The sequence below is a fragment of the Pleurodeles waltl genome, chromosome 1_1 (assembly GCF_031143425.1).
Source record: "Pleurodeles waltl isolate 20211129_DDA chromosome 1_1, aPleWal1.hap1.20221129, whole genome shotgun sequence".
Lineage (NCBI taxonomy): Eukaryota > Metazoa > Chordata > Amphibia > Caudata > Salamandridae > Pleurodeles > Pleurodeles waltl.
Window position 1 is genome coordinate 289,465,636 of NC_090436.1, and position 24,858 is coordinate 289,490,493.

A 24,858-nucleotide genomic window follows, 5' to 3' on the forward strand; every position below is an offset into this window, starting at 1 on the left:
ACATTCCGGTGGGTAGATATGAACGGTTGGGAGACAGTTACATACACGAGGTGTGGGAGCTTCCCTTTCTATACAGATGTATTAATGGTTTGAGGGAGGTTTTTCTTAGCGGTAGCGAATGCAAAACTTCTGTCAGCCATTCCATAGTTTGTAAACAGCTGTCCTTGCACGGGGCGTGAAATGCTTCGATTGCTAACTTAGCTTTTTATCTGAAGGGAGTTCCAGTCCCAGTTATTAAAAACACTTTCCAGGTCCTTTCTAACAGCAGTTACATTCTTCTTAACAGCGAACACTGTTGTGGCATGCGTGCCGGAATAGTTTACGTAGTCGTTGTCACCAAGGCCGTTACGTGCTGCGGGAATGTGTTGTTTCCCCCCACTCAAATTAGGGAGGTAGCAGACATCTGGCCTCATATTGCTACTTCCAAGGTAAATTTCGACAAGTTGAGTCGACTAAAGGCTCTATTGTTTCAAAAGCATGTGGCTCTTACATCTGCTAGCGAGACCTATGCACTTCAGTTGGCAAGGTCGTCGGCGGAAATACAGTTCCTTTTGAATACTAACTTTCCGAGTCACTTTGATGAACTCGTGGGACGTATATTTAATGCGTCCAGCACTGCTGGAATTGCACATTTTTTCAAAGCCGTTGGTGTTGGTTTTGCTCACACCTTCTCTTCCATATTCGGTTTAATACCTTCGGCTATTCACTCTATTTTCGGAAGCATTTTTGGGGGTTTCCCGATTACTTTGGCTTTATTGGCTGGAGTTCTGCTGTTGCTGCTGTTCTTCCGCAATGGCTGTCCCGCCACGACGAGATCCCATATTGATGCTCCCATCAGCGTAGCTGTGTCGTGAACGCATGATGCAGCATTTTGGAGCAACACTCCTGGGACATTTGGAGTGTGGCTGGTCTCTGACATTCCGGCCGGTTTTGGATTGTGTGCAACCCGTGTTTCGGTGCCTCTGGTGCTCCTTTGAACTTGCACTGTCTCTCTGTCTCTCACTGCAGTGCCCTCCAGTGGTCGATGCTGATCTGTTGATGTTCCCGATTAGGGCTCATTCCCAGACTTGTGCACTACGGTTGCGTTTGCTTTGTGAGGCAGTTTATGAGATTCCCTTCCTGGAGGAAGATGGTATTGTCTCATTTATAGGCCCTGTAGGGGGTGCCACCCTGAATGGTTTTGGGGCTTTGGAACACACCTGCTCCATGGTACTTTTTGGTATCGATCTTCCGATATTGACTTATGTCGAAGTGGAGGAACTCCTGCTTTCTATTGCTTCTGTCTGACAATTGGATTTTTTTTTTTTTCTTCTCAATGAAGCAAAAATTTACATTATTTTGGATTGGCTTTATCGTCACATGCTTCCCAAATTTATGACTTTGTTGTCCTCTGACCTTGTCGAAATGTATCTTTTTATGTTTTGTTTATATCTGGGGCATATTTTTATTTTATTAGAACCACTTGCTACCGACAAGGGGAGGGTGTAGTGTGGTCAGTTTTACGTATCCTTCGCGCATTAGCTTCAGGCTTTAGGCCTTTGTACATTTTGCCCTGGATGTATTTTATTCCTTTGCTCGCAGCTTAGAGCCTCCGTGCACTTTGCTCTAAATGCTTTTTACTCGGCTTCATACTGTTATTTTTCAAATAGCCAGTTCAACGGTCTTGTTTTATATTTCATATCACCCTGTTTAGCCTACTTTAGCACTGGAGTTCTCCATAACACATTCTTGTTCACTCTGTGCTTCAGTCAAGGATACAGTCTGGTACATTGCCGATAGACGTGGTAGGAGTTTAGTCTTTGGCATTTCTGTGTAGGGACATTTTGTGATCACGCTGACATGTTAGTTATAAAAACACTTCCTTTTCCCAATACACGCAAGAGGGAGATTCCGACCAGGGAACCACAACTAGACGCTGACTGCCTCGTTGCAGATGCTGAACCAGATCACAGGCCTTTGCTCAGGTATGAGGGCTTATGTCTCCCGAGGGATTCAGAAAGGCAAGCTGGAAGCTTAACATGCTGTGCTTGAAATAGAACTAGCAGAGGAAGAGTAGAAATTGTTAAACACTATGATAGCGTTATTCTTATGTTTTACTCTCCTGGTGACTATTTCAATCCTACTGTGTTGTATGGTTCTGGTTATTGCGGCTCACGCCTTATTATCTAAAATGCAGTTGTTTTATTAAAACATCATATAAAACTTATGCTGCCTTTGTCATTTGTATATGAGATCATACTGTAAATGAGAGAGTTGGTTTGGATCTGAGTGACCACGACTTCCCTGAGAAGTTCCAAAGATGTCATGCGCTCGGCTGCCTAATTATCTCTTCCCTTTGGGAGAAATGAGGCACTGCTAGTTAGCCGGAGCAAAACCGGATTTAGGGTGACAGAGTTCCTTCCACGTGGGTCAGACTCAGTCCCCCACACCGTGAACAATTCTGCTGCCCAGAAATCCAGTAGTCTCATTTAGGATAATGAGAGCCCACGCGACAGTTCAGTGGTGGTTTGTGAATGTGTCAGGGGAACCGACTGTCCCGAGGTCCCTGATGGGCCGGGCTGGTCATCTTGATCCAGGCGTCCAGAGCTGCTGTCATCACTGTGGGCCTCTTCTGTGGGGGGACTGGATATGCCTGGCACCTCCTGTCCGGTGACGTTGAGTAGGGGTCCTGTTGGGGTTTAAATGCATAGTTATTGTATCTGTGTGTGCCATCCTGTGCAATGGGTGAGTGACCCTCTACTCCTGTGCTTGCATTATTGGCGTGGCCCTTGTGTGATTGGTGATTTTGGGGCATGAGTGAGTCTCTCTACTGGACATGCTTTGGTGATGGGTGTCCATACATTGGTGTTACATGCAGGGCCTGGTTGTGGGTTGTGTTAGTGGGGTATCTGTGGGTTGTTGGGGTGATGGGTGTGAGGGTAAGGGCAGAAGTATGTGACGGCATGCAGGTGGGGTGGGGGGATAAAGTAGTTAAGATATGACTTACCAGAGTCCAGTCCTCCTGCTACTTCTGCGAGGCCCTCAGGATGCATGATCGCCAAGACTTGCTCCTCCCATGTTGTTAGTTGTGGGTGAGCAGGTGGGGGTCCACCGCCAGTCCTCTGTACAGCAAACTGGTGTCTGGAGACCACGGAACGTACCTTCCCCATAGGTCGTTCCATCTCTTCCTGATGTCATCCTGTGTTCTTGGATGCTGTCTCACTGCCTTAACCCTGTCGACAATTCTTCGCCATAGCTCCATCTTCCTTGCAATGGATGTCTGCTGCACCTGTGATCCGAATAGCTGTGGCTCTACCCAGACGATTTCCTCCACCATGACCCTGAGCTCCTCCTCAGAGAACCTGGGGTGTCTTTGAGGTGCCATGATGTGGTGCGGGTGATGTGTGAGGTGGTGTCGGTTGTGATGTGTGAGGGGATGTGTTGGTGTGTGTTGTTTGAGGGGCGTGGATGCTGTGTATGTGATGGTGTTGTGTGTCTGTGGATGGTGGTGTTGTTTTAGGTAGTGTCTCTCTCTGGCCTTCTTTCAAAATTTTGGTTGTAAGGGTTGGGTGATGTGGGTGTGTGTTTTATATTGGATTGGGTGTGTGGGTGTGGTGTGTTTATGTATATCAGGTGTGTGTACTTCGAATTGTCCAATGTGGTTGTGTTTTGTAAATGTGTGTGTATTTTGAGCGCGGCGGTGTGTACCGCCAATGGATTACCGCAGTTGAAAGACCGCCGCGTTGATTCGTGGGTCGTGATAGTGTGGGCGTATTCCTGTTGGCGTGACGATGTAGGTTTTGGTATCGCCAGTTTATCACTGACCTTTGGTGTGGAGGACTTGTGTGGGTGTCTGTATAGTGGCGGATTACGAGCTGTGGGTCGTAATACCTGTAGCGGAATTCCGCAACTGCAGCGGTATGTTGGCGGTTTTCTGCACGGCGGAAAGCGGGATTTACCGCCAGGGTTGTAACGAGGGCCTAAGTGTAAATCATTGCTAGCTACTGAGCTAAGTGACTCTACCTCTGAAAAACACTTTAGAAGTAGAGAGCTATTTAAGATTGGTTCTGTGTCGAACATGAGCTTAAAGTCTAAGGCCAGAGTGTCCACATAATTTTGATTCTCCATCCTTCGGAGAGGTGGCGACCTGACCGGCCGATGCTTGGACCACATTGAAGCTCCAAACGGTTGTGCAGAAGAATTCAATGGTAGTGTACTTGTTTGTAACGGAGGCAGATTTTGGCTCAAAGGTGGGCTGACCATACTGGGCCCGCAGACGGTATGAAGAGGAGCAACCTGCACTTGACAGTCAAAGAATGTGTCATGGTGTTGTAGAGTGACATCCTCCAGAGAAGGGGGTTCTTCTGACATAAGAGACTCTGGGAAGTGCACCTTTCACCGACCTTTTTTGGAGAGCCTTTGATTTAGTTTTTTGCCTCCTTTGAGGTTTTTCTTTTTCCCTGTGGGCATTTGTGAACAAGATTCTTCAGTCACTGAATTTGCCTAGACGCGTGCTCTAAAAATCGGAAAGACCTCTTGTACTGTGCTTTGGGGTTCAGGATTCCCCTTTTTTTCTGTGGAAAATCATTCAAAATAAATCTAATGGCATCGATCAGACTTTTGATAGAAACTGGGATTGCGGGGTGCCTTAACCAAAGGCGTGCCTGCCTGGGAGCAGAAGTCAATCCCAGGCTGAATCGCCTTGTTCTCCATAGCACTAGATGGTGCCAAAGATTCTTCTTGTTGCGATAAAGAAGATTTGTGGTTATCTCCTTTGCTGGCAATTAGTTCTTTTAGTATGATTGTAACAGTGTCAATAATACAGTTGGATCCCCCCGATGAATTTTTCCAAAGGATTTAAAATAGTTGAAAGTAGTCTCTCTAGACTAAGGAGAGAAGAGACCTGTGTGTTTTGATCCGGGGATTACTTGGAAGATTGATGTTTATGTTCAAATCAGGGGTTACTGAAAGATGCGAGCATAATGATCTCAGTTTTTTGGTAGTCATTGTGCCTTTGCTAATGCCAAAATTAGGCTGCAAAAATTTGACTCCTGCTTTCTTTTAGAAGCTGGTAGAATGTTCCGGTACACTGGTAATTGAGATTGAAAGCTAGGGGAGTAGGAGACAAACCAGCAAAGAAAAGGATGTAACGCCTTGAAGACCAAACAGAGCAATTTCAGAAATTGAGGCAGCGGTTCTATATTTTCACGTTGGAGCTGATGATAAAGAGCAGGGTGAGACAAGCTTGAAATATTAGGAGGGGGAGGAGAAGGCAGCAAGCTGCACCACGGAGACCCTTGGCCGCTTCCGCTGACCGAACTCTGTTGGACACTCCTGTATAAACTCTCTTGTATGGAACCACCCTTCTGGAGCTATGGGGAATCCTTAGGGCCACCCGGAATAGTCTTTTAACACTTATCCAGATGTGCTGTTCTCGGAGCTGACAGCCAGAGATACTTCACACGTCTTCTAGGGGGGCAGGTCACACAGAAAATCTCAGGATCGCTGCTGTTGGAATATTTATATGGTTTAGGCCTATTAGGCAGAGGCCACCTAGACCGGGATCAAGTTTCTGTGTTCAGATAGTTACAGGCCCATATTCGATTAGGAGCCACCTGCTGGTAGAATAGTTAGATTGGCTGCTGATTGGATGGCTGGGGCTCCCAGCCTATGAGTCGGCGTCTTTATGTCCTTCAGAGGGACAGCCTACTGGTGGACTGCGCCGACTTGTCGCGGCCTTGGCGATCTTGGCAAACTGTAGTGCAGACAGTCTATGGAGTGCGTGGGTCCTTCAGGGGCCGGCGGCTTGGGCGTCAAAGGAGAGCTGGGAGGGTGGCGTTCCACAACCGGTAGGCACTATGCGAGGGCCGCTGGAGAAGGAAGAGGGAGGGGCAGGGGATGCCGAGGAGCAAAGGAACTCTCAAGTGGCACTTCCCGTTTGGATGCTTGGCTCCCTGCCCGTGACTCTCGCTATGCCAGTGGTTACGTGTGGGCTTCAGTCTGCGTTTCGCGTCTCTCTCAGCGCTCCTGGCGCCCGCGGCACGGTGCAGCTCACTTGTGCTGCTGCTACTGTGGAACAGAAAGGATGACCAGAACCCGGAAGCAGTCGCTCACTGAGGTAACTGTTTAAAATGCTGAATGAGGCCTGCACTTCTGGCCAGAACCCCCGTGTTTGCTGCACCAGGAGACTCCCTTCTGGCCACATCTGATGCTGAAAGGATTTGTCCTCGGCACCTGGCTCGAGTACAAGCCGCAGGTAATCAGGAGGCCGTGGGCGACCTCCAGGGCAGTGCCTGGGGTTTGGCGGGTGCGGCGATCATGGCGAGTGCCGGAGACCGCACCAGCCCCGAGCCCGGCTCCCAGCACTGGACTTCCAGCGCCCGGCTCATGTAAGTCCGTGGGTAATCCGTGCGGCGATCAGCGGTCCACGCCGTCCGGTCTGTGCAGCAACGCAGCCTCTCCCAGACTGCAACAAACGTCACGTCCACCTCGCGCTTGCGTGGACATTCGGGGACAATAGAAGTGGGTGACAAGTCTGGCAATGGTCTTGTCTTGCCCTAAATGTCCTGCCAGGGGTATGTCATGAGCCAAACCCAGTAGGAAGGCCCAGTAATACTGGGGGACCACCAGTACTTGCTGTACCAGGACCCTGAGACTTAGGCTCACTATATAGAAGATCATTCTCCCAGTAGATCATGTGAGGCGTCACCTGCTGCATGAGCTGAGGCATGTCACCTCAAGCCATCAGGAGTGACACTCTTTCTGCGCTTTGCAGAATTCCTCCCTGGTGGGCCCACCCTCAACTTGCCAATCAGCAAGCTCAGGCAGGTCACCTAGGGCGGCAATGTCTTCCCCAGTTGGCTCAGGGGCCTCCCCCTCTGGGAACCCATCAACCTCCACAGTAGGAACTTTGGGGGCTGGTTTCCTGTGCCCCCAACCCCTCTCTTTGCAATTTTTCCAAGCTCCAGACGCCCTTCACTTCCCCTTTGGGCAGCCATGGACCGTGTGGTCATACATACACACTCAGGCAATCCCATCATCTCCAAGTGAGACCTGAGCTCTACCTCCCTCTAGGTAGTGTGCTCTAGCTCACTGCTTAACAGGCAATCTGCTGGCACGGCTACTTTTAGAGTACCAGAGACTCCCACTCAAAGGGAACCAGAGCAACTGGTAGATGGCGCTCACAATTGTCAGCTACTGTGACTTGGTGGAATGTGTTCGGTAGGATCTGCTCTGCTAACACCAGCTGACCCTTGACAGTGGTCATGCTGGCTCCTGTGTCACACAGTGCCTCCACCCATTGCCCATTAATGGTGACCCAATGCCTATTCTTAGACGTATTAGCAGGCATGTGGGCTTTTGGCACCAGATCTGCATCCCCCAGAGACACTAGGCGCTATACTAGCCAACTCAGGTGTCTGTCCACCAGTGGGGGGCTGTGCCCTCTTTGGACATTTGGAGTCGCCCTTAGAGTGTCCATACTTGGAAAACTCTGTACATTGGGGAACCTGCGCGTGATTAAAGAACCTTTCTTCTTAGGATCAGACTGGGACTGGTTACCACTATTCCCCTGGGAATTATTTTGGGGGCCTTTAGAGAACTCTTTATTTTTAAGTTTTTCTCTCCCCTCTTTCTTCTGTTGGGAACCCTGACCACCTTTGTGGATGTCCCCCCACATACCTTTTTTAACACTCTGGTGCTAGCCCAGAGGTGTGCCTCCTCAGCAAGCTTCCTGGGATCAGTCAGCTTACTGTCAACTATTGGCTGGCGCAACTCTGTAAAACAAATACTGAGCATATGCTCAGGATTAAATTGTACAGCCCAACATAATCAATGACTTTGCTGCTCCGTACCCAGCCATTCATTGACTTACTGGAGTAATTAATTAATTCTACCCATGTTTGGTTGGGGAGCTTGAGTCTTTAGCAATACTTCTTAGAGGTCAGTCCAAATTTGGCAATCAATATGGTTTTCATGGGAGCGTACTTATTCTGGTCCCCAACCTCTAATGTCTGAAGTGTGTCCCTCCCAAGTGTAGGCACATGTTTCCACAGACCCGCCCCCCCCAGTGCTCTTCAGGAACCCCATGTGCACTCAGTGCAACTTCATAAGCATAAAACCACTTGTCAATACCATCTCCCACCACATCACTGGGCACCAAATCCGTGGGTATACGGACCTCCTTGTCTCCATCATGTACTATACGTATGCTGCCACCATCACTGTTGGACTCAGACTGCCTTTCCTTGAGGTCCAACTCTTTTAGACTCAGTCCATGAGGCAGAAATAATTTATTTTCTGCCAAACCTCTCTCAGCTTATCTCACAGACTTCCCCTCCTCTGCCTCTATTTTTAATCTTGCCAACAGGAGCCTGAATTCTCTCTCCTTTGCCCTGTGGTCAGGCTGACTTGAGACACAGCTCCCTGGTTTCGCAGGGTGCACAAATCCATGGGTGTCATCCTCCGCCACTGTTGGCAGCTCCTCTGGAGAGCCATCCACTTGCTCCTCCAACTCATCATGCTCTTGGGAGTGGGATTCTGGCCAAGCCCTCAGAGCCTTTTGGTACTACTCCTTCTTGGAGGCTCCACGGGTAGGTACCCCCAACCCCTTGGAAAAGCCCTTTAGCTGGTTAACTATGTATCCCTCAAACTTAGCCAGGTCAAACTCCCCATCTCCACTTGTGGACCCAGCCTGTGATGTGTAGGATTGATTAAAGAAGGTTAAGCAGGGAAAGTTTTCAGAAGCAGAAAACAAATCAAATTAACCTTTAACCATGGGTAGGCAGTGTACACGTAGCTATTGTATGGCACTGCACAAACACAAGTCCTATCCAAACTCTGCCACCAATGTTAGAAAGTGGGTCTCTAGTTGGCAGAGGTATACACCCTTTCCCAAGTAGGGACCACAATCCTAGTCAGGGTAAGTAACAACACAATCCAAATTATCCTGTGCCCACCCTCTGGTAGCTTTGCACTGAGCAGTCAGGCTTAACTTAGAAGGCAATATGTAAAGTATTTGTGCAGTAACTCATACAGAAACAGTGAACACACCGCAAAAATACACCACGCATGTTTATAAAAATATATATTTGTCTGAATAAAATAAGGTTAAAACAACAATAATCCAATAAGTGCAAGTTGAAAATCACTTTTTAAAGGTGTAAAAGAGTCTCAATCCTTAAGAATTAGTTGTAGTTTCTTTGTAACACACCGTACCTGGGACGCATCAAAAATACAATGCACGGGGACAGGGTAGAGGAGAAGATGCGTGGAAAAATATGGTGCTGCATCGGATTTTACAGAGGGCGGGACAGACAATGAGTTGGTTCTTTCCAGGCTGCAAGGTTATGTGCTGATTTCCAGGAGCGCAGCCTTGGTTTCTTAATGCGATGTGGGCATATTTTGACGCCGAGGGACGATGCGTTGAAAATCCTTGATGCACTGGGAGAATGTGCAGGAGCTGCATCGATCCAGTTGGCGATCTGGTGAAGTTTCAGCCACGAGGCAGGAGCTGCATTGCATTTTGGGCTGCAAAGCCAGCGCTGCATCGTTCCGGCCAGCAGTGCGGCAATTTTCTAGCCGCAATGCAGGTTCTGTGTCAATTTCTGCAGGCGTTGTGTCGATTTTCCGACACACAAGGATTTCTTGAAGAGGTGAAGTGTTTGTGGCCCTGAGACTTCAGAAAAAGGAGGCAAGCTCAAAACCCTTGGAGACCACTTTAGGAGGAAGGCAGAGTCCTTCCAGCAGAGTCAGGAGCAACAGGGCAACAATCATGAAAGCAGCCCTTCACCAAAGCAGTCCTGATGAGTCCTTTGGGCAGCCAGGCAGTCTCTCTGACAGAGTCCAGTTGTAGGTCCAGAAGTGTCTGATTTGGTGAAGCTAGAGATCCAGGTTATATACCAAAATTTCCTTTGAAGTGGGGGAAACTTCAAAGAGTGGTTTTGAAGTGTACAGGTTCCCCTTTCAGCCCAGTCCTGTCTGCCAGGATCCCTGTGAAGGGTTATCTAACAATGAGGATCAACAAAGCCATTGTACATTTTATTGGGTATATACCAAATTCCTTTGTTGAATATCAATCCTTTATTTTACCAGGTTATAGACAATCTCTTTGTTCTCTTATTTTTTACCCTGCTGTAAATATGGGAAAGAACAGAAATGAAGACCTTAAGAAGGTCAGTGACGATGGCGGCACGTCATATTATTTGCTCTGAGCTTACAGAACCAAATGGGGTGTGCATATTAAACTGTGATATTTATCTAGGGTCACTTGTTATTTCCCAACAACAATATATAAGCAGTACAGGTTTTTCAAGAATTTCAGGGACAACTGATCTATTTTACTCTTAGACTGCGTTGTGATATAGCTGTAAAAGAAATACATTAATCCTGATGAAGTCCTCTCAGCGGACAAAACGTGTTGGCCGGGCTGTTTCTTTGATGTATTGAAGAACAATAATGAGAATTGTTTTGAGACTTCATAGCCCGTCTCCCATGTTATTGTGCTATTGGAGAAGAGTACATTGATTATTGGCACCATTAAACTATGCAAGGAGAAAAGAAGAAACAAAGGGACCAAACTCTATATTACAGTTGTTGGACTCTTGAGGCACTCCCTTTAGTGTGTTTTTTGGTAGAGATGGAAGAGTTTACAACAGAGAAGGATGAAGAGGGCAAAGGACTGGGGGCGGGGGAGAGAGTCACGGGTTTCCTCTTGTGTAACCACAAAGGAAGAATAGCTAGGGCTTCATTTGCATAATTTTAGTAATATACTTTTACGGAGTTTTATATAGGGCTGTGATGTCACCTCTAAGCACTATACAAGATCCCTTGGGCTCCAGCAGCCTTAGAGGTTTGTGGTGGTGGGGAATCTTCTGGTTCCATGGTTGGGGGAAATGCCTCTGGGTTTGGCACTTCATGAGTTTTTCTGTTGCACTCAGCTCTCAATCAGATCCTAGGCCTTCCCACCATACGAGGTAAAGCAAGCCTTCTTCACTTCCCATGCTGCCCTTTGGAAGCACATGGAGCTCATTTTTATCACAACACAAAGACAACGAAGCATTGAAGGTGTCTGAGCATTTGCATGTTTTTTTTTATAGAATGACACTTCATGGTCCAGGTCTAAAATCTACCAATAAAGGGCCCAGAGAGGTTTACAGAGAGTTGAACATAGAGGTATCATAGCTACCACGTGCCCTGTCACGTTTAGAAAGGGTTAGGTTAATAACCTAACATTTATACTTCAGGAGTGTTGTACTTGCTGTAAAGCAGTTGCTAGACCATAACAGTTCACAGAAGGGGTAATTAATGATATGTATCTCATTCCTACGTGCTGGAAAGTGTAACTCAAACTGTTTAAACATAAAGGTTTGAAATGCCACACATACATACCATCAAGAAACGAAAATGTCACACAAACTGAAATCTTGGCAGGTACACCGTTAAGTTGTAGTTATGCTAATTGGTGGCTTTGAAATTTGAAAACTCTTACCTCTTTTTGGCCACATAAGTTGGCAAGTATCATAGTACCTATGCTAAATTTCTCCACTCTCCCCTTCTCAGACCACCAACGCCATAAACATGAAAGACAGTAAAAAGAATGATCGACCTAAACGTTTGCATTTTTCTTTCCATGGTGTCCTTTAAAACGGTCTGGATTCACCGAATCGACGAAGGAAACGCTGGCCTTTACCAGTAACAAACTGTCTGATGCTTTCAAACCGTAGGTGCGTTTCTATTTATTTTCTGTTACTGTTCGATTGGTTGTTATTGATGAAAATCGAATATTAAATGAACATTCCCTAATGATTTTAATGAACATTATGAATTTCACTTCATCTCACACAGATAAACACGCGCATGATCCACCAATATGCGCGCCACTTGGGCTTGGTTGTCAGTTACGTGTCTGTGGTGTGCAGTAGAGTTTTTACCCACTTTTGACCTGCGACTGATGCAACGAAACTTTGCCGGAACAACGCAGAGAACTGTGCTCCACGGAACAAGTTACATACGCCTTGACTACAAATTCAAAATAACGCGGTTAGACTTTGCGGTTAGCTTGTCTCTTCCGCCCCATCCCTCTTGTGCCAGATTTCCTAACGCTTCCTTCAGAACGAAGCACCCTGCATAAATCTACAACTCAGCCTTGGACCTGCCTGACCCTTTGGCGCGTGCGCATCGCTGCTTCTCAGGAGCTGTGAGCTCCAATTAACGGCTGCGCTTCTACTGCGTCGTCATTTTGACCTAATAGAAGATCCGTAGCAGGAGTATTGACAAAGATGGCGGTCTCAATGTCACCGGTTTTGGGACAAATTATGTGGATAAGAAAAGTAGCTGCCGCCGCGGTATTATTGAATCCTGGCAGGTAACGGGATCCGAGACTATGGTTTTATGCTGCTGGGGAAGAGGGAGGCATTTGACGTAGCAGTAGTAGCAGACATGCACGCAGACTATTCCCCCCTCTCTCTCTGTGTTGATATACCCCTCTCCTTCATGACTCTTTACAGTCGAGTTGATATGTCCACTTAGGCTGACACGTGCCTAACGCATGCAGCTTGACAGACACTCTAAATACACCCAGTGTCATAGTTGCCACGTTTTCAGTCTACATATGTGAAAGTTTCACGTGTTTAGTGGTTTATGTTAAATAGAATCACAGTGCATTATGTGTGTGTTTATCTATTTTTTTTTTTTAATAAAATGCGTTATCTCGAATATAACAAAACAAGTATGTCCGGGGAACGAGATAAACATGCGAAACCATTCTCTTTTGTGCAGTTTAGTAGTCTAGAACCGACCATTGTGCATTTCACGGAGGTGAGATAGACATTAAACAGCTGCTAAGCCTCTGAAGTGTATCGCAACATGTGGTTCTGTATCAGGCAAGTCATGCTGTCAGTATTTTGAGTTTATAAATGTATCTATATCATACGGGGTTGCCAGCGGACAGCCTGTGAAGTATACCCCTTGTGCATTGCCTCACAATGTGTATAGGTATTATGAGTGACCAGCATTTATTTACATGGCAGATTGGAGATAGCAGTTGAAGTGCATACAGATGTATGGGGACTGTGTTTATGAGGGCGGGGCAGAAGGATATCTGAAAAAAAGTATTCTGTAACTATTTTGTTGGCCTTTCCTCTTTAGTAACTGTACATAAAATATAATGAACTCGCCTTAAATTAAATCAAATCAAATCAAATCATTAACATTTATAAAGCGCGCTACTCACCCGTGCGGGTCTCAAGGCGCTAGGGGGGAAAGGGGGGGTTATCGTTGCTCGAACAGCCAAGTCTTTAGGAGTCTCCGGAAGGCGGAGTGGTCCTGTGTGGTCCTGAGGCTGGTGGGGAGGGAGTTCCAGGTCTTGGCCGCCAGGAAGGAGAAAGATCTCCCACCTGCCGTGGAGCGGCGGGTGCGAGGGACGGCAGCAAGTGCGAGGCCAGCGGAGCGGAGGGGGCGGGTGGGGACGTAGAAGCTGAGGCGTCTGTTGAGGTATTCCGGTCCCTTGTTGTGGAGGGCTTTGTGTGCGTGGGTGAGAAGACGGAAGGTGATCCTTTTGCTGACTGGGAGCCAATGCAGGTGTCTCAGGTGTGCGGAGATGTGGCTGTTGCGGGGTACGTCGAGGATGAGGCGGGCCGAGGCGTTTTGGATGCGTTGCAGGCGGTTTTGGAGTTTGGCGGTGGTCCCGGCGTAGAGGGTGTTGCCGTAGTCCAGGCAACTCGTGACAAGGGCGTGGGTCACGGTTTTTCTGGTGTCGGCGGGGATCCAGCGGAAGATCTTGCGGAGCATGCGGAGAGTGAGGAAGCAGGCGGAGGACACGGCGTTGACTTGCTTGGTCATGGTGAGAAGAGGGTCCAAGATGAAGCCGAGGTTGCGGGCGTGGTCTGCGGGGGTCGGTGCGGTGCCGAGGGCCGTGGGCCACCAGGAGTCGTCCCAGGCGGACGGGGTGTTGCCGAGGATGAGGACTTCCGTTTTTTCAGAGTTCAGCTTTAGACGGCTGAGCCTCATCCAATCTGCGACGTCCTTCATACCCTCTTGTAGGTTGGTCTTGGCGCTGGCGGGGTCCTTGGTGAGGGAGAGTACAAGTTGGGTGTCGTCGGCGTAGGAGGTGATGATGATGTCGTGCTTGCGTACGATGTTGGCGAGGGGGCTCATGTAGACATTGAAGAGTGTCGGGCTGAGCGATGAGCCTTGAGGTACGCCGCAGATGATCTTGGTGGGTTCTGAGCGAAACGGAGGGAGGTAAACTCTTTGGGAGCGGTTAGCGAGGAAGGAGGCGATCCAGTCCAGGGCCTGGCCTTGGATCCCGGTGGAGCGTAGGTGGGTGATTAGGGTGCGGTGACAGACGGTGTCAAAGCCAGCCGAGAGGTCGAGGAGAATGAGGGCGACTGTTTCACCGTTGTCCATCGGGGTTCTGATGTCGTCTGTGACTGAGATGAGGGCGGTTTCCGTGCTGTGGTTGGTTCGGAATCCGGTTTGTGAAGGGTCGAGCAGGTTGTTGTCTTCCAGGAAGGTGGTCAGCTGTTTGTTGACGGTCTTTTCTATTACCTTGGCTGGGAAAGGTAGAAGAGAGATGGGGCGGAAGTTTTTCAGGTCGCTTGGGTCAGCCGTAGGTTTCTTTAGTAGGGCGTTGACTTCAGCGTGCTTCCAGCATTCGGGGAAGGTAGCAGAAGAAAAAGAAGAGTTGATGACGGTCTGGAGGTGCGGGGCGATGATGTCGTCGGCTTTGTTAAAGATGAAGTGCGGGCAGGGGTCCGAAGGGGCGCCGGAGTGGATAGAGTTCATGATGGATTTGGTTTCTTCCGTGTTGATGTGGGTCCAGTTGTTGAGGGTGGTGTCCGGGGAAGCGGGTTCAGTGGTGTATGGTTGGGTCTGGTGTCCGAAGCTGTCGTGGAGGTCGCTGATCTTGCGATGGAAGAAAGTGGCGAGGGATTCGCACAAATCCTGTGAGGGCGTGACGGCGTTGGCGCTGGGGTTGGAGAACTCTTTGACGATGCTGAAGAGTTCTCTGCTGTTGTGGCTGTTTTTGTCTAGTCTGTCGGTGAAAAAGTTCCTTTTGGCCGTGCGGATCAGGTGGTGGTGTTCGCGTGTAGCGTTCTTGAGGGCGGTCATGTTGTCAGCGGTGTGGTCCTTGCGCCAGGCCTTCTCAAGGGCACGACAAGTTTTCTTTGATTCTTTGAGGGTGTCAGAGAACCAGAGAGGTTTTTTGGTGTTGGTCTGTCGATGCGTGCGTTTGAGGGGAGCAAGGTTGTCAGCGCAGTTGGAGATCCAGTTTGTGAGGTTGAGAGCTGCGTCGTTGGGGTCGGTGGTGAGGGTGGGTTGGTTGGCGGCGAGAGCGGAGAAGAGTTGCTCTTCAGGGATCTTGTTCCACTGTCGATGAGGGATGGGTTGAGTGCGGAGGTGGGAGGTCTCGCGTCGGAATGTGAAGTGGACGCAGCTGTGGTCGGTCCAGTGTAGGGAAGAGGTGTGGCTGAAGAAGACGTGTTTGCTGGCGGAGAAGATAGGGTCGAGCGTGTGTCCGGCGATGTGGGTGGCGGTGTTCACCAGTTGTTTGAGGCCGAGGTTGTCGAGCAGGGTGGTGGTGTTGGGGTCGTTGTTTTGTTCCAGATGGAAGTTGAGGTCGCCTAGGAGGATGTAGTCCGGTGAGGCGAGGGCGTGCGGGGAGATGAAGTCGGCGATGGCGTCGCTGAAAGAGGCGCGAGGTCCGGGAGGACGGTAGACGAGGGATCCTCTGAGGGTGGTCCTTGGGTCGGTGCGAATCTGAAAATGCAGGTGTTCAGCGGCGAGGGGGGGGTCTTCGGTGGAGGTGGTGACGCTGATGGAGTCTTTGAAGATGATGGCGACACCTCCTCCTACTTGGTTGGTGCGGTCTTTTCTGGAGATCTTGCAGCCTTCGGGGATGGCGGTAGCGATGTCTGGAGCAGAGGAGGCGTTCATCCATGTCTCCGTGATGAAGGCGACGTCTGGGGCTGTGGAGTCCAGGAGGTCCCAAAGTTCAACGGCGTGCTTGTGGACGGAACGAGTGTTGATCAGGATGCACTTGAGGTGGTTGATGGCGCGTGGGCTTGTGGTCGTGGTAGTTGCGTGGTGGAAGATGCGTTTGCAGGAGTTGCAGGCGAAGGGTCCATGGGTGCGTTTGGGGTGAGCTAGGAAGCAGGTTTTGGAGCGCCCTGGGTTGAGGGCGTGGAGGGTGGTGGGGTCGTAGCGGATCAGCGGGGCTTGGGGGAGCTGGGGACCAGGGGTCGTGGCGCTGGGCGCGGGCCAGGCGCGGACGGGCGCAGACGGGCTTGCCTCTGGCGCGCCTCCGGCGCGCCAGCGGCGTGCCCGCTGCGCCCGCCCGCTGCGCAGTCGCGCAGCGGCCGCCATAAGAGGTAGGGGGGGGGGAGGGGTCAGCTGGGGGCCAATGGGAGCTGGGGGGCGGGGGCGTGCAGGAGGTCGCGGCGGGAAAGCGCGAGGGAGGGGGGGGGGACAGGTAGAGTGAGAGGAGCTGGGGGAGGGGGTTTAGGGTGGAGGAGGGTGAGTGTTAGGAGGTTTGGAGGTTAGGGAGAGAGATAGGAGTAGGGTTGTGAAGATAGGGGAGGGGGGGTTGTAGAGGTGGGTGAGGGAGAGAGGTAGAGTGAGAGGATAGGGAGATAGGTAGTAGAGGGGGTGGAGGGAGGGGGGGAGAGATAGAGAAATAGATAGAGAAAATAGATAGAGAAGTCGATAGATAGGGAAATAGATAGATAGACAGATAGGTAGGTAGGAGGAGGTGGAGAGTGGGGGAGTTAGATAGTGAGATAGGGAGCTAGAGAGATAGGAAGATAGGAGGAGTGAGGGAGGTAGATAGCGAACGGGTTAGCTAGGGGTGAGAGAGGGGGAGGCGAGTGAGGGAGGGGGATGAGGAAGGAGCAGGAGGGCAGGCTCGGGGGAAGAAGACGGAGGAGGTAGAAGAGCCGAAGACAGGAGAACAGAAGACAGAAGAACAGAAGACAGAAGAACAGAAGACAGAAGCACAGAAGATCGGAAGAGCAGAAGAACAGAGAAGAACAGAGAAGAACACAGAAGAACCGAGAAGAACAGAGAAGAAGAACACAGAAGACCGGAAGAACACAGAAGAACAGAAGGGAAGAACAGAAGAACAGAAGAGAAGAACAGAAGAACACAGAAGAAGATTGCAGAGGGGGGGCGAGGAGGAAGAGACAGAGAGGAGGAAAAGAAGCAGGAGCAGGAGAGAAGGTGAGTGGCGCGGGGCAGGGCGAGGGGCTTGGAGGAGGGGGGTACTTACAGTTAGGTGGGTCTCAGGAACACAGGAACTCGGGAACTTGGAGGAGCTGCAGCGGCAGGGGGAGCGACCTACCCTTGGGTCAAGGGTCGCTACCACTGTCGCGCAGCGGCCGCCATAAGAGGTAGGAGGGGGGGGGAGGGGTCAGCTGGGGGCGAATGGGAGCTGGGGGGCGGGGGCGTGCAGGAGGTCGCGGCGGGAAAGCGCGAGGGAGGGGGGGGGACAGGTAGAGTGAGAGGAGCTGGGGGAGGGGGTTTAGGGTGGAGGAGGGTGAGTGTTAGGAGGTTTGGAGGTTAGGGAGAGAGATAGGAGTAGGGTTGTGAAGATAGGGGAGGGGGGGTTGTAGAGGTGGGTGAGGGAGAGAGGTAGAGTGAGAGGATAGGGAGATAGGTAGTAGAGGGGGTGGCGGGAGGGGGGGAGAGATAGAGAAATAGATAGAGAAAATAGATAGAGAAGTCGATAGATAGGGAAATAGATAGATAGACAGATAGGTAGGTAGGAGGAGGTGGAGAGTGGGGGAGTTAGATAGTGAGATAGGGAGCTAGAGAGATAGGAAGATAGGAGGAGTGAGGGAGGTAGATAGCGAACGGGTTAGCTAGGGGTGAGAGAGGGGGAGGCGAGTGAGGGAGGGGGATGAGGAAGGAGCAGGAGGGCAGGCTCGGGGGAAGAAGACGGAGGAGGTAGATTAAGAGTAAATGCAAAGTAAGTCGAGCTGAGAAAAGGCACCAATCTGGGAGGAAGGCTGCAGTGTGTTATGCTTCCTTGCTGGAATGCTCGTGGATGCTGACCTAGGGAGATTCCACGTTCTAGTACATGCAGTCTCCTGAAGTCAGTTGAGCCTGAGCTTCTTCCCTAACCTGTTCCTTCCGTCTCTTCTTTTAAATAAATGCGTATCACCTACTTGGTCTGCAACGCGTCATCACTTCAATTTGGCGATGAGGGAGCCGGCTTCATCGAACCTTCATTTTATTGTCCATTTTCAACGGATCATTTTATTGTCGTCTTTCTCCTCGCTTTGCCGTTACCATCCGTGCCTTGTGCTGTCCCTAGCTGCCGCCCTGGGATGTTCCTGTGAAGATCTTCGTTTTTTTTTCCCTTCTTTCCTTGTTTTTTTTTCTTCTCCGGCCTTGCGAGCACTGCCGCGGCCGTTGGTGTGGAGCGCGGGCAGAGCACGAGCGCAGTGCGACCGTCCCCTTGGCAATGGACGCCTACGCATACCCTCCAGGAAGACTGTCGCTGCTTCCGCTGTGCATCTCCTTAGCAACGAACACGCTAAAGAGACTGACACTGCTTCCGCTAGCGCCTCCCCGGAGACGGAGACGCTAGCCTTGAAGAACTTCGGGAGACGCAGAGCACGGATGCTGCTTTGGTGAGCATCTCATTGGAGACGGAGACGCCGGAGCATGGATGCTGCTTCCGCTAGTGTCTCCTAAGCAAGGAGACGCTAGCACAGGGGTGCACTGTTGATTTCTCTCTTACGGAAGTGACTCTTGTTATTCTGGACTCATTTAAAAAAATAAAAAAGGAAGAAGTAAGACAACAACGTTTTTTTTTTCTTTTTTCTTACCGTGAAGGGTTTTACTCTATAAATTTTGAACAGGTCCGGGAAGGGAGGAATACATTTCTAGTTATTTAGTATTATAAAGTTGCACTTTGAGTTACCTTGTGTACCTTTATAATTTGCCTCAGATATGGCGCAGGCCAATTTTACCATTGTTCCTCCGCAAATATTTTGGGCCATGGGTAATTCACCGCCCATTAAGTGGCAGGAGTGGAAGGACTACTTTTTAAATTATGTAGGCACTATTGACGTAGATAACAAGATGTCTGCAGAACAGAAAAAGAGGATTCTTTTGTATTCCTTGGGTCCTATGGGTCTAAAAACATATAATAAGATATTCAAAAACCTAGTAAGTGGTGATATTTGTGCTTTTAATGCCGCAATGCTAGATCTCGACAAATATTTTGCTCCGAAAGTCTGTATGGGAATTGTCCGTTATAAGTTTTTCCAAAGGAAACAAGAAAAAAAATGAGCTGGTGGATGACTACGTTGCGGACTTAAAGAAACTGGCTCTTGACTGTAAATTTGGGACAATTCATGACAAACTTATTAGGGATCAAGTAGTCATGCATTGCAGTAATCAATCTATTCAGGAAAGACTTTGGATAAATGGTGACTCTCCTCTGGAAGAAATTTTAGCCATAGTAAGGAAAGCAGAGATCTCTGCAAGATGTTTTTCCGAACTAAAATTTACTGGGAAAAATGAGGATGGCATTTATAAAGTAACTAATCGCAAAACTGGGAAGAGCTTACAGAGCGGGGAAACTGAAAGAAGATGTTACAGATGCGATAACAAGGACCACTTGGCTCACTCCAAGTCGTGCGCAGCGTTAAAATTGAAGTGCAACAAATGTGGAGTTGTGGGCCATTTTGCAAAAGTTTGTAAAAATAAAAAGAAAATAGTTAAGTGTATATATGAAGGTGAAAATGTTGTAAAATGTGATACGGAGGAAAAAACAACGGATCCCAGAGGAATGGATGAGGATAAGAATTTCATTCTTAATATAATGGAGGTAAACACTAAGGAAAAGTCCTTATGTAACATGGGAATTGGTGGCGTACCAGTTACAATGTATGCTGACTCAGGCTCACCCTTCACAATCGTGAATGAGGACGTGTGGAACAAGTCTTTCGTGGATAAAATTGGCAAACAGCTTGCTCTGCCGGACATTCAACCAGAAAGTTACACAGGAGAAAAGATAGATCTGTTAGGTTTTAGATGGTTGGCATTCTCATTCAAGAACAGGAGCGCCAGAGGAAAATTATATGTGGCTAAAAAAGGGCCGTCCGTTATAGGTAGGAAGGATCAAGGACAGTTGCAAATGATCCTGGATTCAAACGTTAAAGAAAAGGTGTTAATGGTGAATGATGAATGCTCTTTCACCTCCATGATGGAAACTAAATTCCCAAAAGTTTTTAATAAGGGTTTGGGGAAACTTACTGGTTTTGAGCACAAAATCATATTAAAGAGGGAAGCTGTACCAAAAACTCATAAGGTCAGAACTGTGCCGATCATGATCAGAGAAGAGGTTTCCAAGGAGCTGGACAAATTCATTTTAATGGATGTGATAGAGCCAATTGAAAGTTCGGAATGGATTTCGCCTGTAGTAATAGCTCGGCGCAGTAAGGGAAAAATCTGTTTATGTGTGGACTTAAGATGCTTAAGTAATAATATTCTGATTGATCGGTTTCCTCTACCCAAGATTACGGAAATGGTTTCTAGTCTTGAGGGAGAATGCTGGTTTTCTACTATTGACCTGTCATCTGCGTTTCATCAGATTCCCTTATCTGAGGACTCCAAAGGACTAACAGTTTTCATCACACCCTTTGGATGCTTCCAATACAAGAGGATGCCCTTCGGTCTTGCGTCTGCAGCAGCTGTTTTTCAACGACTAATGCACAAACTTTTTCGGAAAATCAAAGGGGTTATGTTCTTCCAAGATGACATTTTAATTTTTGGAAAGGATAAGTGTATGCGTGATGAGCGGTTGGAACATGTGTTGGAAGTGTTAGGTGATTAAGGGTTAACAGTGGAACTGAGTAAGTGCAAATTTGCGAAAAGGAGTGTGGAGTATTTGGGACATGAGATAAGTGGTGAGGGTGTTAAACCTAAGGCATCTTTGGTGAATGCTATAGTGGGGGTGTCCCCTCCTATGGATGATGTAAGATCATTTTTGGGCATGGTGGAGTTTTGTGCCAAATTTATTCCGAACTTTGCCAGTAAGGTTTACAATTTAAGATCGTTGCTCAAAAATAACTCTCCATTCACGTGGAGTGAAGCATGTAATCATGAGTTTGAGAGTGTGAAAAGGGATTTAAGCAAGGCTGCATGTTTGGGAAGTTTTGACCCTAAGTTGGATACCTTTGTTACCACGGACGTAAGTAATAAAGGGCTAGGTGCTGTATTGACTCAAAAGGATTGTAATGGTAAGGAGAGGATTATACTTTTTGCTTCCAGATCATTGTCCCCTTCAGAAGAGAAATACTCTGTTATAGAGAAGGAAGCCTTAGCCTGTTCTTGGGCTTTAGAGCACTTCCGAGCATTCGTGTGGGGAAAGGACATAACTATTCGGTGCAACCACAAACCTTTAATTAAACTTCTTACAAGTGAAGGAAGTGTACTAGCTTCGGCTAGAATCTCAAGGTTGTCTATGCGCTTAAAGGATTACACTTATCGCATTGTGTATGTACCTGGCAAGAGTAATGTAATGGCGGATTGCCTTTCTAGATTACCTAATTTGCTGGAAAGGTGTGTTGATGACCCGTGGTATGAATGGAGTGTGGCTCTTGTACATGATTCTGGTAGCCCTGCACTTAATGAAGATAGTTGGAGGAAGGAAATGGAGGTAGACACTAGTTTACAGTCTGTTTTAAAATACGTTTTAGATGGATGGCCTAAGAAAGATCTGTTGCCTGAACAATGCAGAAGTTTTTGGGAGGTTAGGAACGAACTCTCTGTTGTGAGCAATGTTCTTTGGAGAGGTGATAGAATAATTCCCCCATCTGGTATAAGAGAAGCAATTTTAGAATTATGTCATGAGGGCCATTTTGTCAGCGCCAGAACTAAGTCTGTGGTTAAGGAGTTGTTTTGGTGGCCAGGTGTTGATAAATCAGTGGAAAGATTTTTCAGAACTTGTCATGTATGTTCCTCTGCTGACAAGAGTTTGTGTACCCTTAGACCACCTATGCAGCAAGTGTTCATTACTAGGCAACCATGGGAATATGTTGCTATTGATCTCTTAGGTCCGGTGGGTAGCTCTCAAGAGTTTGCAATAGTCCTTATTGATTTGTTCCCTAAATGGCCAGAAATTGGTATTTTAGAAAAAGCAGATACTATCAGCGTGTTGGAGTTTTTGGATAAGGTTTTCCTTGCAGAAGGCACTCCTTCTAAATTGTTGAGTGATAATGGTGTACAGTTTGTCAGATGCTGCTAAAAATTATTTTAGGAGAGTGGGAATTGAACATAAAACCACTTCTCTGTACAATCCTAGTGGCAATGGCACAGTAGAAAGGTTCAATAGAGTCATCAAAGGTATAATTCAGGGTGCTATGGATGGTGGAGAGGATTGGCACATTGCCATCTTTAAAGCTGTGTGGGCATATAGGATTACCGAGAACCATCTTTAAAGCTGAGTGGTCGTATAGGATTACCGAGAACGTTACTACTGGACTCAGCCCTTTCATTATTATGAGGGGAAGAAGCCCGAGAAGCAAACATAACCCTGCTTGGTTGGTTAAGACTGGTATCCAACACTGGTCAGTGGAGAATGTAAGGGATTGTTTGGATAAGTCTCTTGAGAAATCGAAGTCTTATTATGACAAGCTCCATCATGTCAAGTCTGTGGTAATCAATGTTGGAGATTGGGTTGGAGTTAAGAAACCTTATAAAGTTAAGAAGGGTGAGAGCCAGTACTTTAATCCTGAATGTGTTATGGAAGTTTTGTATAATGCCGTAAAACTGAGTGATGGTAAGGTGTGGAATCTTAAGCGCATTGTTCTAATTAGGAATGGACAGGAATCTGGATGTGGCGGAGTTTACACTAACAGTAAGAGGTGTGAGAAGGGAAGGGCAGAATGGTTGGAAGATGAGGTTACGAGTCACGATGCGTTTAATAAGGATGCGTCTCCACACGTACTAGGTGATTGTGTTTTGAGTGAGGAGGAAGATGTGATGAGTGACTCGGTTGCTGAGTCAGAGAATGGGAATGTGAGTTTATCCGATTGTGTGTAGCAGTGTGACTCTGTAGAAAGGAAAAGGAAAGTGACACCTCATGGTTGGTTGAAGGATTACGTGTTAGGATACTTAGCTGACGTTTCTGATTTTCATGTTTAATTATTTTCTCTTTTCTTTAACTTTATTTTTTTGTTTTTTTTCTTTCGCTTTTTTTTTTTTATTTCCTTGTTGTGGGAAAAGAAGGGGGATATGTAGTGTGTTATGCTTCCTTGCTGGAATGCTCGTGGATGCTGACCTAGGGAGATTCCACGTTCTAGTACGTGCAGTCTCCTGAAGTCAGTTGAGCCTGAGCTTCTTCCCTAATCGGACCTGTTCTTTCCGTCTCTTCTTTTAAATAAATGCATATCACCTACTTGGTCTGCAACGCATCATCACTTCAAAGGCTTTGCTGGTTAATGCAATAAATGCAGATGTCTATGTATGTAAACATAGGGTCACTGATTTCAATCCTGGTTGTTGCCTTGGAGAATACTGACGTGTGCAGCTCTTTAAGTGGGATGGAAAATAGTGGGAACTCTAACAGGGGTGTGGCTAAACAGACGTAATGAATCCTTTCCAAGAGATGTTGCCTATGTAACACAAACATAAAACAGGGAAACTAAAATCCTGTGCTTCACACAGTATGCCACCTGATTAGTATTTGAGTGCGTTTATGAGGTTTCTGTTATAGCATCCAAACTAATCGCACAGTATTGTACTTTCGTCTGAAACAATCTTGACCTCTTGGCTTCGCCAATGCTTGTTAGCAATATCGGATAAATGGGTAACAACAATTATATTATTATTGTGAATATGTTTATTTTATGCAAGTATGAGGCTGTAACTTGGACATTACTGAGGTCTTTGGATGGTGTAGTGATCTTCAGAGTACTGTAATCACTGTTCTTGTCTTCACACTGCTTAGTTCTGCAGTCTCTTTGTGAGGTGCTTACACCCTTTTTCTGTTAACATCTTTTTGAAATTCTCCATCTGCAAATTTCACATCCTTTCGTTTTCCTCTTCTGCATCTTCTTTTCCCTATCCAATATGTACTCTCCTTGTATGTCCTTCACCCTACCACTCACAAACACAGAGCACACCGATTTCCCCTTAAGCACTGCATTTGCTTTTAATTTACCCTGTCAATATTTCAACAGCGTTGTACTTTCTTCACTCTTTTTCATATATGTTTACAGTTAAAACTGGTTCATGTCACTGTTGCTCTGTGCACTTTGCAGAGTGGCAAGGACTGGGTGAACATATATTCTGAATCCAGTTGTTACCCAATGACTGACACAGTGATGAAATAGCATTGCCTTCAGCCAGTGCTTAATTTGTACCAGAGTGTGCTGGTGCTTGGCACCTGCACTTTTTTTAAAACAAAAACACCAACACTATTTATCTATTTATATGGTGGCGCTCTGTGCCTTAGTGGCAATTAATACATTTAGATACTGCGGTTGCTGACATTTGGCTCCAGTGGCAGCGCCAGCTGCAGTGGACTCCCGAGAAATACTTTGGCACCTGGCACTCAATTTTTTATATTAAACACATATGAGGGGACGGCAAATGCAAGGGGAATATGTGTAATAAATAGTAACATACTAAAGGAATACTACGTAATAAGGAATAAGTACGATTTGTGGAAATATAATTATGATCCTTGCATATGGGAGGTGAAATATTAGGGACAGTACACCACTTGAAAGGGGAAACGTCCACATAGGGAGTTTGACTAATGAAAGGACCAGAGTAATCCTTGTAAAATACTGTAAGGATAGGAGTGAATAAGAGGGGTGGAATATTCATAGAAAGGGAGTGTGGGGGTTTGATTGAAGAGGG

General features: G+C 47.6%; 1 protein-coding gene across 1 annotated transcript in view; it reads left to right on the forward strand.

Annotated features, from left to right (window-relative positions):
• The first annotated feature begins 12,190 nt into the window (after positions 1-12,190).
• Positions 12,191-24,858, forward strand: part of NDUFS4 (NADH:ubiquinone oxidoreductase subunit S4) — a 260,074-nt gene continuing 247,406 nt past the window's right edge. The window contains exon 1 of the mRNA XM_069221841.1: positions 12,191-12,343. Within this exon, the coding sequence (XP_069077942.1) occupies positions 12,258-12,343 (86 nt within the window). The 5' untranslated portion in view covers positions 12,191-12,257. The remainder of the gene's footprint in view (positions 12,344-24,858) is intronic.